This window comes from Daktulosphaira vitifoliae, unplaced genomic scaffold (assembly GCF_025091365.1).
Source record: "Daktulosphaira vitifoliae isolate Bord-2020 unplaced genomic scaffold, ASM2509136v1 Scaffold_1, whole genome shotgun sequence".
Classification (NCBI taxonomy): Eukaryota; Metazoa; Arthropoda; class Insecta; order Hemiptera; family Phylloxeridae; genus Daktulosphaira; species Daktulosphaira vitifoliae.
In genome coordinates this window covers 35093372-35108161 of record NW_026099572.1, presented here as the reverse complement: position 1 = coordinate 35108161, position 14790 = coordinate 35093372, and the positions used below count along the sequence as shown (strand labels likewise).

Sequence of the window (14790 nt, the reverse complement as noted above, 5' to 3'; positions counted from 1 at the left end):
ATCATGAACGATTTTTAGTGAAACGAGTTGATATTAGTAATAGATTTTATAATTATAAATTACAACCGAAATAATTCTTCATAACATTTTGCTAAATACTAATCAAAAAGTTCATAATAATTTTCTAAGTAAAATCTTTTCCTCACCGATGAATTCGTTACGAATCCTTATTCTATTTCGAAGTTGCGGGGTTGATATAATGATACAATTAATAAAGGCCACTATAGCGGTTTGATAGTCTGTCGTCTCTTTGCCTTTGGCCAGCGCCCATTGTAATTCGCGAACAACAAATTGTAACTTGTACCTTTCATTTTTCTGCTCCTATAACGATAACAATAATAATAACACAGTTTCAAATGCAACAGTACAATTGCAAGTTCTTTATTATTTGTAATGTAAAATATTTCTTGTGCAAAACCAGTGGATATGCAGTTAACGATATATGTTATGTATATCGATATATATATATATACACATTTAGACCATTAGATATGTTATTCCAAGAGTTTTTACTCATATTTATTGTTTTAAAGCCTACAATGGATAATTGGTTGTAAGTATATGTATTTGTATTGCCTAGATAATATCAGTTAAGATGCATTTTTATTATTGTTCTTTTTAATGAAAGGTTAATATAACCCTATGAAGTAACAGACATCTATTTATTTGTTTAATTGATTATAATTCGCGTAGTAGGTAAAATTTTATTATTACTGCTAATCAACCACCAAGAATAATTTTCTAATTATGTATTAAAAAATGGTGGGTAGCTTTTCAAATATGAAATAGATACACATTTAAAAACATTTTGAAGTTATAAAATAAAAAATGGGTATATAGATTTAAATTAGTATAAAATTGTCTTTGTAATTTATTCTTGAATAATCCAAATATTAAAAAAGACTACTTACATAGTATGATGCAAATTAATAAAGTGATAAAATAAAAATGTTTATTAAATTATTCTGTTTCTTTTAAGATTATATTCATCTTGAATACTAACAAACAGAAGTCATTAATAAAGCACTTTAGGTAGGTAATAATGGTAACATCAATTATGGTATACTTGCCTTAAAGTGCTGAAGGGTATCAAGTGCTCTGGCATGACCTTCTATATTGTACACACATAGTGCAGAGAGTAATTCCAATACTTGCTTTTTTACAGTGACATTATTGGTGTCTAAAGCTGAAACATGATTATAAATTGCAAACATTAATTAAATTACACAAAAGATATTAGCAGTAATAATATCATTTATGACTCACAAAAGTATACATCTATCAACGAATAGACATAAGTGTTAGTACAGATCCATAAATACAATTGATTATTACAACTACTAAACAATATTTGTCATATCCCTAACCACTTTTTAATATTATGAGTGTATGTAGTGATTAATTATTGTATAATTACATTATTATTATACTACATAACTATAAATAATTAATTTTTCAAATAAAATTCACAATATGAATTATATTCCTAGTAATATACAGTTAGACATGCCAAATCAATTGATTGTTTGTAATAATCAACTCTTTGCTTGTATACAATTATACGTTTAATGGCGACGTCATAAAACACGTTGATTTTTATAATTGTTCGCCTTAATTGGACAAGTCATAAAAAGAACGATTTTTTGGACCAACACTAGTTGAATGTATAGTATATCGTTTATATAGTTTCTGTGATACCATATATTAATTTACAACGGCATTGATACAACGATAATATACATTTGCTTCGGTAAAAAATGTAATAAAACTAACTGAACATTAATGTAATATCTTTTGAAATTTCCTATAGAATGACATAGTTGTTGATACGGAAGCTATGTCGTCAAAATTAATGCGATGTTTTGACAGAATTAAATTTGTGAACATTTATTTTTGACAGAAATACTTGAGATGCGGTGAGATTAATACACTTTGATATATTTAATAGACTTTAATATTCGATCCAACATGAATAGACGATAAGCAATGGATGGATGTAATTTAAAATTATACATGAAGATCAAAATTTAAAAAGCCATGGTTTTAAAAATGTTTTAATTTAAATATTAAATATTAAAAATAATTGATTTTAGTTATCGACAATTAGAATTTTTATGTAGCTAAAAATGTTACAAATTTTATACAAATAATTGTTTTATTATTTTAATTTATATATATACATTCCATTGTACATGTATACTTTCACGAGCTATTCAAGAAGTCTTTTAAGTTAAATTAACTTTAACGCACTGTCAGATGCTATACAGAAAATATCTCTACATCAGTACAAATTAACACTACATAATACATTATAAAAAATAAACCTGCAAGTTACACCCACAATTATACATACACTAATTAACAGATATTTAAATAGCTGCCTAGGCGTATTTTTTCTACGTATCCAATGTACTTTATTGCTTGATAGCGTTGCCAAATATTACTATTGTAATGCACTATCCCCTACCTACGCTTTATGAATTCATTTTTAAAACAATACCCACAATTATAATGAAAAAAAAAGTTTAGTTAATGTTAATAGCACTACAAACCATTCGATGGGTAATCATCAACTAATTTAGCAGGTCACACCAAAAATAAAAATCTACAAAATTTTATAAGCTTTAAAGTAAAATTTAAATAAAAAAAGACTAGGTTGGTAAAAATAACTTTTAAATATTAGCCATTGTTTTGCTATAATTAATATATTGCATGATACAAAAAAAATTAAAAACTAAGAATTACAGATAATTATTAATTAATTTTGTATATAATTTAAATATATATATATATCTTTTTATAGCGATAAATTTTTAGAAAGAATTACTAGATTATTCTAAAAGTAATATAATCCTCTACTTCCTAAATTCTATTTTGATTACAAGTTCTATGATTTATAATGATAACACATAAATAAATACTAATTCTAGTAATTTTAATTTAGTATGAAATATTGATATTCAATAATTTTATATTGTAATACTTACGGAAAATTATAAAAATTATAGAGTAGTTATAAATTTTGTTACCTCTATGCAACGTTTACCAAAACTATAAGTATAGATTTATCTAATAAAAAACCCAGCACAGTGGTGTCGCGGCACAGTGGGGACGTAGAATAGTAGGGACAAGTATAGATGATATCTAACAGTGATTAAAATCACTATCATAAAAAACGCTTCGATGCAAATCATTAGATAGTGTTTAATTTTAAAAAATTGATGGTTTACTCCAANATAGATGATATCTAACAGTGATTAAAATCACTATCATAAAATACGCTTCGATGCAAATCATTAGATAGTGATTAATTTAAAAAAATTGATGGTTTATTCCAAAAGCTATATGATCCCCTATTTCCTTATTTATATCCTGATTACAAGTTTTATGATTTATAAGTGTAATATATTTATTCACATATTACACTTATAAAAAAAGTATGTCGAATGAAAGAAATATTAAAATATTATTTCACATAAAAAAATTGTATTTATCCACACATTTTTCAAAAAGTTATAACATTTTAAAGTTTAAAATGTAAAATATAAAATCGATAATTTTAACACAGAAATAGCATACGGTGGCCATTTTCACCGTGAAGACTAAATAAAAATTTTTTTTCCTTAATAAAGTATATTATATAGGATTAATTTAAGGTATATAAAAAGTGTCAGTATTTCCGGTACACTTTCAAAAGTTAAATTTTTGTGATAAAGTTGTCATTTTGAACCCCTCCCCTGTTGGCGGATATAGGGTCAGATTTATAAAAAAAAAATTACCAAATGATAGGTAAAGACATCGTGCATCTATAAAAAAAATTATATTGATGTGGTCATTTTTGAAAAAATTATGGTAGTTTTCAGTAAAAATAATTGACAAAATGTTGTAAATTAGCGATTTTTAAATTTGTAATTTTTTTTGGAGATTTCCCCATTTACAGGGAACGAGGGAAATTTTTACAATTTTTGAGGGTAATATTTTCGACTAGATACAATTTGTGATTTTTTGACGTATCGTTGAAAGAAATTCGTTCGGTGAGAGCTGAGAAAAAGTGGTTACAGACACATCCTAGTAAAACTAATACCTTCCCAGCATCGCATTGAAGCTAAAAGGAAAGAAAGTTCTATTAATTGACCTCATTATTTAATTATAATTTTAGTTATGAAATTTTAATTTATAATAAACATATTTGTAGTTGGAACATATTTTTTTGTATAAGGCAGCACCCTTCTTTTTAATATATATATATATTAGATGTACCAAAGCAGAAATTATGGTTAAGTACAAGTATTGACTACAAATGAAGTATTTTATCAGTACTGGCAACTGACTATTGGCTAATTTGTATTAGTATAGTACGTATTGTTTAAGTACTGATTTTGTATTTACAGTAAGTACTTGGCTGCCATTGTTGGCACAGTACTGCGCTTATTGTTAATTTCTTATTGGAACAATTAAACTTGCAAAAATTCTACCTGTAAATATTTAAAATTAACATTTAAATCGTATTTTTTATGTAAAAGAGGGTTAACCAACCTGAAGAGGGATGATAAGTACCCTCTTGTACTTATCTCTCATACAAATTTTTATACTATTTTATCTATAGTATAAACATAAATAATTTTTTAAATATTTATAACTACACGAAAAACAATTATCATTTTACAAAAATAACATTTTTTGTACAACTTCAAGTGCATTTAGATGTAGAAGATAAGGAGTCACAAAAACATTTTTTAACTTATAGTACGTATCATAAACTTTAATTTAACATATATTTAAAGGACGCAATATTTCCGTAACATTTTCAAAAGTTAATACCGTGTTTAGGAACGTGATAGTTGAAATAGTTATAGTTTTTATAAGTTTATTTCAAGATTAACTCCCCTACATAAGGGGAATTTGTAAATAATTAGAACGAAAAGAACATGTATAAAATACTAAAATATTTCATTTATACATACATTTTACTAACAATATAAAGTTGAGAAAATAGTATTGACAATTTTTATGAAAAAATGGCATGTTTTTTAAATACGGCTGCCATTTACATATAGAAGATAAGGTCAAAGTATTTTATTAATTTATATCAAATTAAAAAGAACTGAGACTTTTCATGTACCGGCAAAAAAAATGCACATCATAGTAAAATCAATGCTTTCTCAATTACGCTAGAAGCTAAAATTAACACACCATAGAATATTTTATTAAAAAAATTTATCTAAATTAATTTAATTTTAATCAACTTTAAACTTTCTAGTAAATAGTTATTCTATAAAGTTTTTATGTAGTGCATCGATATAATAAATTTTCATACAATAAATAGTGAAATATATGTAGTTCATCACTTTACAGTAACAAACAAAAAATATTAATTACATCTGTCACTCATAACTTCTATGACAACTAAATATGACATATTATGAGTTAACTTTCTAAACATAGTAAACCAATGTCATTTTATGTCTATTAAATCTGAATGGAATATGCCAAATTAAGAAATAAGTCGAATAAAGAAAATACATTGAGTTTATAATTAAGTAGCAAATACATTTGTTCTAATCATGATGATCGTCTGGAGCCAAATGAAGGTCAAATAACCTTATATGTTTACTTAATTTGCAGTTGGTATTTTAAACCGTAAAATAAAATATTTGTATTTTCTAGCATATTCATTTAACCAAAAAAAATCTCAAAAAATTGTATATTAAAATACAATACAAGGGGAGTACATTGATTTTCCTAAATAGTAATAAATCTAATTGAAATAGTATAGAAAGTTAAACTTATTTACATTTTTTTCTTTATTTGAAGCCGAAAAAAATTAATTTGAAGTTTCAACTAACTTTATTTGCCATTTTTAACTACCGAAGAAATGTGACATACGGTTTCCGTTCAGTAACACTTGCGACTTTCATGCTTGAGGTACAAAGTTAGACGAGACCCAAATGGCAATGAATTTTTTTGCATTTTTTTCTTAATTCTTTTTAAATTGGAAAAAAATATTCAACTCATTTGATATTTTATTTAGATTCAAAAACTTCAATGATTATCAAGTAACCCATCACTGTAGTCTCTCTTCGTGAGAAGTAATTTCTTATTCATATTAAAATTATTTTTTTGTGTTTCTTTTTTTTGTGGCTGCCATTTATTTTTTTAGCTTTCACTTGACCAATTTTTTAACGATACGTTAAATTATCACAATTAGTATCTAGTTAAAGATATTATTCTCAAAAATTGAAAAGAAATTCTCTATACAGACAATTAAAAACATTCATTTCTAATGTTTTAATGTATTTATTATTGAATTAGGTTTAATATGATAATGAGTTTCAACTTGAAATGATTTCTATTTAATTGATCTATTACAATAAAAATATTGAGCTTTTCTGATTTATTTTAACAATACCATTTTTTTTAATTCTCATAAAATTTTCAATTATGTTAATTTCAAACTTGCACAATGAGCTAAAAGTTATGGTACTAAATTAATTTTTTTTTATTATAAACTTTAACGAAAAACAACTATAAAGATTAAAAAAAAGTAGTTTAAAATTATTATTATTATGAGGTTAAATATTTTGCAATGATTTTTTTGAACTTTAAAACTGTAATAATTTAAAAGTATATTTAGTATAAAAAGTATATTTTTTATTCCAATGACAGTTTAATCAAACCCTTTAATTTTTATACATGTTTCTCATTGAAGTAAGAAAATAAACTACTTTATTATTTTTATTATTTCTCCGTATTTACAATATTATAATACTATATTTAATTGCTATAATAAATATTTATTCATAAATTATACCTTTAAATTTAAGAACTACTAATAAGGATATAAGGAAATAGGAATTGAGGTTTGTAATTATGCATCAATTTTTTAGAATTAAACACTATCTACAGATTTGCATCGAAGCGTTTCTTATGATAGTGATTTTAATCACTGTCAGATATCATCTATACTTGTCCCTACTATCCTACGTCCGTACCGTGCCGCATCACCACTGTGGTACCGTTTTTTATTTAATTATTTACCTAAAAATTTTTGTGGTAATTTTTTTGATATTTTTNATTTCTGTGGTAATTTTTTTGTAATGACAGACTTAGAAGTTTAGCTTCAATTTATTTGATAATTACTCAATTAAAATTCATAATAGATATTTTAGAATTACTTCATAGTTTAATTCAAAAAAACATCAGATAAGAATATTTTTTTCTTTATAATTCTGTACAATCAATATTTTAATAGTTATTAAAAAGTATATATATTTAATAATAATTTACAATAAACACACACAGTTTTGTGAATGTCCAATATACTTCAATAGCTCATTTTATTATAAAAGGTGTTCAGTAAGTAAGGAAACAGATAAATTGTTACAAACAATGAGAACAATAAAAATTCAATTCCTTATTTACTGAACACCTTATATATATATATTCTGTTGAAAATATTAAACAATGTATTTTTTTTATAAAAAAAATGAAAATATCTCATTAAACTAATTCCAATTTTCATGTATATAACCCGGTGAGTGCTGGATTATTTTATTGTATTAGAAAAATATTTCTAGGGACCCCACTATCAAATACAAACATTTTTTCTTTCTAATTTTGGAATATAAGAACTTATTAAGTGATTCTTAGTATCAATTGTGCCAGTATGGATTTTAATATAACTATTATTTCTCTAAAAGTTATTTTGTCTTTACAAAAATAATAACAGAATAATCTTAAAAATCGTTAAACTTCCAAAAATTGAAACCTAAATGTACTAATAAATATTAAATGAATATATTACAATTAATGCGCCAAAACGAATGCAAACTATTATAAATATTGTACTCAAATAACAACTGTATAATTTGGTATAACACATTACTTACTACCGTCTAAAAGGTGTATCTGTATAAGGTGTATCAAAGAAAACGTCAAACTTTTATGTTTTAGAAAGTTTTTTATTAGTTATTTGTCACCGTTTTTTTATATAACAATTGTAATTACTGGTGTGCTAATGTTACGATTTTTGAAACAACAGAAGAAAATGGGCAAAAAAAAGTACATGAGGAATTAACATTCAATTTTATTTATTTAAATGTATTATTCAATGTTTTGATCTAATACAATTATATACTTTATAGCTCATTTAATCTAATAACCTGAACCTTGGCCAAGACACATATAATGAAGGACATACGCCCACCTAATATCTCTATTTTAGACAAATAGATCTGGAAAGAAAGCAATAAACAGTTAAAATACGATTTTAATTTATATTTAGTGATATTAAGTAGGAATAGTCACATATTTTTAATAGACCCCCAACTAATGTTCATTAGTCAATTAATTTTCGTATGAGCTTTAATAAAATTAAGTCGTTTACCTTTTGGAAGCTACGTTTTTTTACAAAAAATGATCAGAAGTTAACACAGAACGGAAAACAATGCTTAGTAATCGGACCCACATGGTTAAGCATGCTTAATATTCATATATTTAAAAATCAAAAGAAATGAAGCAATTAGCTGTATTATGTTACAAGTATGTGTTATTATACTTTCAAATAGGAGTTCTGATTTTAAATATTCCATTTTTTACTTACATAAAATGTTAAGCATGGAAGTATTATTTGCTGACTTCACCCGTGGGCTGTTATTATAACAGTAATAACAATAGCTATATTCCCTCGGATATAGTCTTACATGTCCATAGTTGCAAACAAATGTATACTTTAAAACACTTAAAATAAATGCCAACCTTCTTCAATAATTCCTCGAAGAAATTTATTACTTTTTAACATAACATAACAAAACAAAGCTCTATTTTCTCTCTTTAATTACAGTTATTGGACATATGTTTTAATATTTGATAAATTAAAATGAAAATTCTTGTATAGTAGCTAAATTTTAAATTTTTCAATAAATAATAATATTGTTACTAAAAAGAAGCTTTATATCCTATATAGTTTACCATAATTATTTTTTATTTTTACGTATTTAAACGTATATGAAAATAAAATACTGAATAGATACTGAATAAAAAATATACAAGATTCTTTTTTTCGTGTATTCTATTGTTATACATTTATTAATACTTCCTACGTATTTTAGGAATGTTAATTCAGTACCCGTTTGAATTATAAATAAAATTCATGTTTCTTTTATTTTTATGTTTTCCAAGCACTGTATTATATCATAAATTTTGTCCACAGTGACTCTAAAAACAATAATAATAATAATTTTAATTTAATTAAATGTTTCTAGTAACGGGTTTGGTTGGTTTAGTAGGTAGTTAAAAAATTGACATTAATAAATCTAATAGATTTTAAGTAATCTAAAGGTAAACAGATAAACATGCAATAAAACATATTATTAGGAATATAAAAAATTACACACAAAATCGACCTATTAAATTACAGTTTAAATATAATTAACTACTATGATGTATTCCTAAGTCTAGTTGAATACATTATGACGTTAACGTTCATGTTTTCTTTTTGTCGCCGCATACACGTTCAATAATATTACATTTTATTGAGATTTTATTGTATGCTTGTTATTGCTACTTCGCTTAATTATTGCTCAATATTATGTTCAATTATATTTATAATTTAATAATGGTCATGCGCGCGTTAAAAGGATTTCCCTAAATGGAATAACCACACACATACAAACAAATACGCCTATCACTTTTTACTATATACGCGCACTAATTGTGTGATGCAGTACAAATAAAAAAAAATTAATTAACGGCTTATCCGAGGAAACTGTGACAAACCCGACATCTGGCTCAATGCAAAATATATAAATACACATTGTATTCGACACTTATTTTTATATACATTATAATATTTGCGCGTGGGCTCATCGGTTGCACCGAGTTATTTACAAATAGTATTAGTGATGTGTAATGTTTAAGTAACCTCACTTGGTATGATAATAGTACGACGACTACGGTCATGTTAATGAAATCTAACAAGATTTACGGATTCGTCGAAAACTTGAATAAAATATGGCCAACAAAATGTATTATGTACACGGCCGAAGTTTTAGATTTTTTTAACAGTAAAAATAGCGTAGGCGTTGGAACTGGTTTTTTTCGCCAAGTAGATACGAGACGACGTGTGATGTCATCAACTTATAAGAAACGTATGCGTACAGGAGAATGGTTTCCAAGCTTTTGGAAATGTACAATGCATATATCGAGATATGTCACTAGGACCAAATTTTTAGAGTAAAATTCTAGCGACATCACGTAAAAGTTTTTTTTTTTAATTAAGAATTCCAATACAACATATCTGGTGTCAAATAGTGTTTAGTTTATTGACAGTTTGTATTCAAACTATCAACTATTTGAGAAATTTTGAAAAAATACACCGTACCTTCTTTTAAAATCCACTCCATTATCCAGAAATATATTCTAATCCGCTTTTCATAGTGACGGCTATAAATAGAAAGCAAAGATGTAAATGACGACTATAAAAATATTCTTATGTATAGTCAAACTTAAGAGATCGATTTAACAAAAATAACGTAAATTATTTTTTGATAATTCTATTAGCTTTCTATTTTTATAATCTATAAAGTGAATTATGAAATCTATACATTATAATAAAGGTTTGATGATTAATTATAATAGTTATCAATTTCAGGGGATAGTAACGCCCGTTACTCACTTTACTTAGAGATAGTATAGTAAAAAAATGTATGGGTATTATTTTAACACAATATTTGTCTTTTAAATCTATATTAAAGATTTTCAAGGAACGTATTATTGTTAATAACATCACACACGGTGGTAGTTGAATTTTATTTCAATTGAATTTTCTCTCGTGTTTTTACTACTTACATACGTCAATCATCTGATTTTAGCGATCTAACACCTACGCGTAGATCTATACTACCAATCTAAGATTACACATACCTAAAACAAGTTACATATTGACTTAATTACCCAATATTCTAATACGAAATTGATTTATAGCACCACTACATGCTCCCACGGTTTGACGCCAGCCAGTTACTCAATATTATATTTGTTAGATTAATAAAAAAAAAATAATGAGTTTTTATAATCTTAAAAAACTCAAGAAAATAATTTTCTAAAACTTAAGACATAATGTTTTTAAATCGAGGTCCAAAAAAATTACCCTAGTCTTATTTATGAACTTTTTTGATTGATGGGTATAATTATTATTTTGAACATAATAAATTATCTTTATGATTAATTAAATTTACGAGACTAATATTACCTCATTGTATTAATAACAGTTTAGTAATTCATTAATTCTAATTATTTTTCATTTACATTCAACGCTTATATGGGCAACGTCGATTAAATTTCCTTCTAACTTGTATGAATACACATCGATGATGCTTTCGGGTATGTATTTTAATGAAATAACTAATGTACACTTAAACTGAAATGCTAGTTATTTTAAATGTAACGATTTCTGTTAAATTACATGGCTGTAACGACAATCCATACTGGAGCATTACAAAGAGAAGATTATTCAAGGTTGACGAAAACAATAAAAAGTTATTGATTTTATCACTTGTTGTTAGCATATTTCACTCGACCAAATCAATAATATTAAAAACATTTATCATCAGTACTTCGGGGAACTCTTATCTTTTAAAATTTATTTTTTTTTAATCTAGTAAAGGCAGCCGTTATAATACCTAGAGAATATTGTATTAAAATTAATTTTTACCTAATATCTTTATAAAATAACATAATGTACAATTCCTTCATATTTAAAGTAAGCCGAATTGAAGCAGTTATGAACAGATATATATATATATAAAGATATATATTTTGATATAATTTAAATATAATTTACTTAATTTATCAACAGTATTGTTTAATTTACAATCAAAACAAGTTAGTTATAGTGTTTTATTAATTTTATTTTTTCAATAAACTCAAGATTTGAGACTTTTAATTGCTACTAAAGCCAATTCTGCACCTTGGTAATTTTAAGCCATATATATATACTATACTATACTATATATTGCTATGTATATACATTTTAAAGTATAAAATACACAGCTCAAAAAATTAACAACAATTTTACGATACTAAATTATGAGTTAGAACAATCATATCCGCAAACAGAAGAAGTGCAATGAGGGTTTAGCCCCTTGAAATTTATAAAAATCATATTTATTTTTATATGAAAATAATTTTAAAGGCAAAGATAAATTAAACAACACCTCCCAAACATTTTTCTCAAATAGTGACCCTGAGTACAATGAAGTTGCTTATAAATAATTTAATAACTGATAATTTTGTATTTTTACTAAATTAGTTGGTTTAGGTTTAACATTAAAGTTCTAAATTTTTCCGATTAAATAATGATGATAAATAATGAACTATAATTTTAAACTTAAACCTAATTGATTAAATATACGAGAACTAATTATTGTTAGATACTTAAAGATCAAAAAAATAAATAAATTTTATATGGAATTATATTTATTAAACTGATAATCTTGGTTTAAATCACTTTCAGGATTGTACTGCATTTTAATTATACTGATATACAACAATAGATCGACGAATATAAAAAGAATCCATCATATTTTCCAATGATTGATACTACTATTTTAAATATATCTGCAATTAGTAATTACAGTTAGAATATAATTTTAGCGTGCTTTATAATCTCTAAATATGATTTATTTAACCATTATATGATAGTATATTATGCTATCATAAAACTAAGTTACTAAATTATCTATGTAATATTATTTTATTTTATTAAATTTTTTATTACTAAACCTGATGTCGGATTAATTTAAAAATATGAGAAATGTTATACTTAAAAATAAAATTTTACTTTATATGCTTATAATCACGATTGGATATCCGAATAAAGGAAAATATCAAGAAAAAAGTATCAAAACAACAAAAAATGACAATAATAATCCTTAGGAATTGGTACATAGAATTGGAATGTACAAAAAATAAACAAGATATTCAACGATATTTTAATTTTTCAAACTTCGATAATATATTTCACGTTTAAATCAATTGGTGTAATAAAAAAAAAAAAAAAATCGAAAAATATCCTTACCTATTGCTAACTTTGCTGTGTACTCGGGGTTTTCGACGATGTAATCAAGTCCTATTCTAGACTCCATGTCTAGATTTTTATAGTCAGCCGAGTAGCCATTCCTTCAGAAAACACACTTTTGTTATCGTCACGTTCGTGTATCTATAAAACAAACATAATGCAAAAGAGCATTTAAAACACAATGCGTAAATATCATTCACCGCAAGCGCACCGCGGCACGAGTTGTCCTATATAAACACTATTGACACTCGCACAAACGTCTAGCGGTACAGCGCAGTTTGCCGCGGTCGTATGCCCACGGCAAACCACGCTCGATTTATAACAGTCGCCAAGAGGTGAAAGTGACAAAACAAAACGATTTGGAAGATCGACACTGTGACATTATTATCGAGTAGTGTGAACATCCGTAAATAATGAAGTTTGTAATGCAATCGCCACGACCCGACGAAAAATATTGTGCTAATATTGCACAAAAAAAAACATAGTTTATATCGCCCTAGTTGCTTTTCCCAATAAACCTGTAAAATTCAAACAAATAGAGCACATCGTGTGATTATTCAACAATAATCTATTATCAAACCCAACTTACAAGTAAAATAAAAATAATCAATTCTAATTACTAACAAGTCGAATGAATATTAAATGTAAAATACTATTTTTATTTTGACCAACAAGGGTATATCTAAAAATATAAGAAAAATCAAACATTTAATTTTATTAGTATAAAATCTCTGGATACGTTTTTAATCCCAATATATTTCTTAAACAACTCTTTAATATGTCTCTGATTTTGACTCTAATACGACTTTTCAACTGATTTCATTTTATCTTAAAATAATAATGAAATTTGATTAGCACCACTATTTAAAATGAACGTAGAGATTTTGTTAACATTTGAATACTTAATTATTCCAAAAAATATTTGTGCTCGTTTGTAAACTTCGCAAGTTGTTTCAAATTTCATTGATTCTTATTGATGAAAAATAAAGCTAAATTAAGAGCTTACTATATATTGACTAGAAGTTTCAAAATTTAACAATTAAAAAATCAAATTTAAGGTATTACTTCGAAAAACCTATGGCCAAGCTGACAGTAAATTTTTTTCCGGAACGACATTGAGCGAATCTAAATATGGCTGAACCTTATGACCAGACATGGTAGTTACTGGAATATTATCATCACGCGTGTCGCAACTTTTTTTTATTTCATGTCAATCTTAGTCAAGGACGTTGACCGTATCCATTCCACATTTTTAATGATAAAACGATCAGTGGCACGTAGAATACGTGCGCAACGACAGAAAAAATAATATTTAGGGTAAAAGCGTTAAATCATTAAGGTAACAGTTATCTAATGAACTATTATATACTAATTTTATTGTGCCTAGAGAAAAAATTGAAAGTTTGTTTTGAATTTTAAACTTATTTTGAAAAGAAGCTCAATAGTAACTCATTTATAAGTACTCAAATGCAAAGTGAATTTTTAAAGTTTAATGGACGTGGTTCCAATGCAGTGGCGTACACAGAAATTAAATTGGGGGTGGGGTGTTTTTGAAATTTAAAGAAATTTATATGTGACACTGCCCATATTGTTCACTCACAAAAATTCCTGTTTTCGAATACTTTATTGTTGAAATATTTATAGTATGATATGATCTTTTTTATTGTTATTACTTATTGTTTATCGTCCAAAATTGTCGCTTAGCTTATAAA

General features: G+C 25.5%; 1 protein-coding gene across 2 annotated transcripts in view; it reads right to left on the bottom strand.

The window, feature by feature from the left end:
- Positions 1–14790, bottom strand: part of LOC126906826 (inverted formin-2-like) — a 32804-nt gene that overhangs the window by 10341 nt on the left and 7673 nt on the right. For both annotated transcript variants that reach the window (XM_050687715.1, XM_050687724.1), the window contains exons 2-4: positions 13079–13219; positions 1071–1186; positions 147–321 (exon numbers count right to left, since the gene is read on the bottom strand). In XM_050687715.1, coding sequence (XP_050543672.1) covers positions 147–321; positions 1071–1186; positions 13079–13145 — 358 coding nt within the window. In that variant the 5' untranslated portion in view covers positions 13146–13219. The remainder of the gene's footprint in view (positions 1–146; positions 322–1070; positions 1187–13078; positions 13220–14790) is intronic.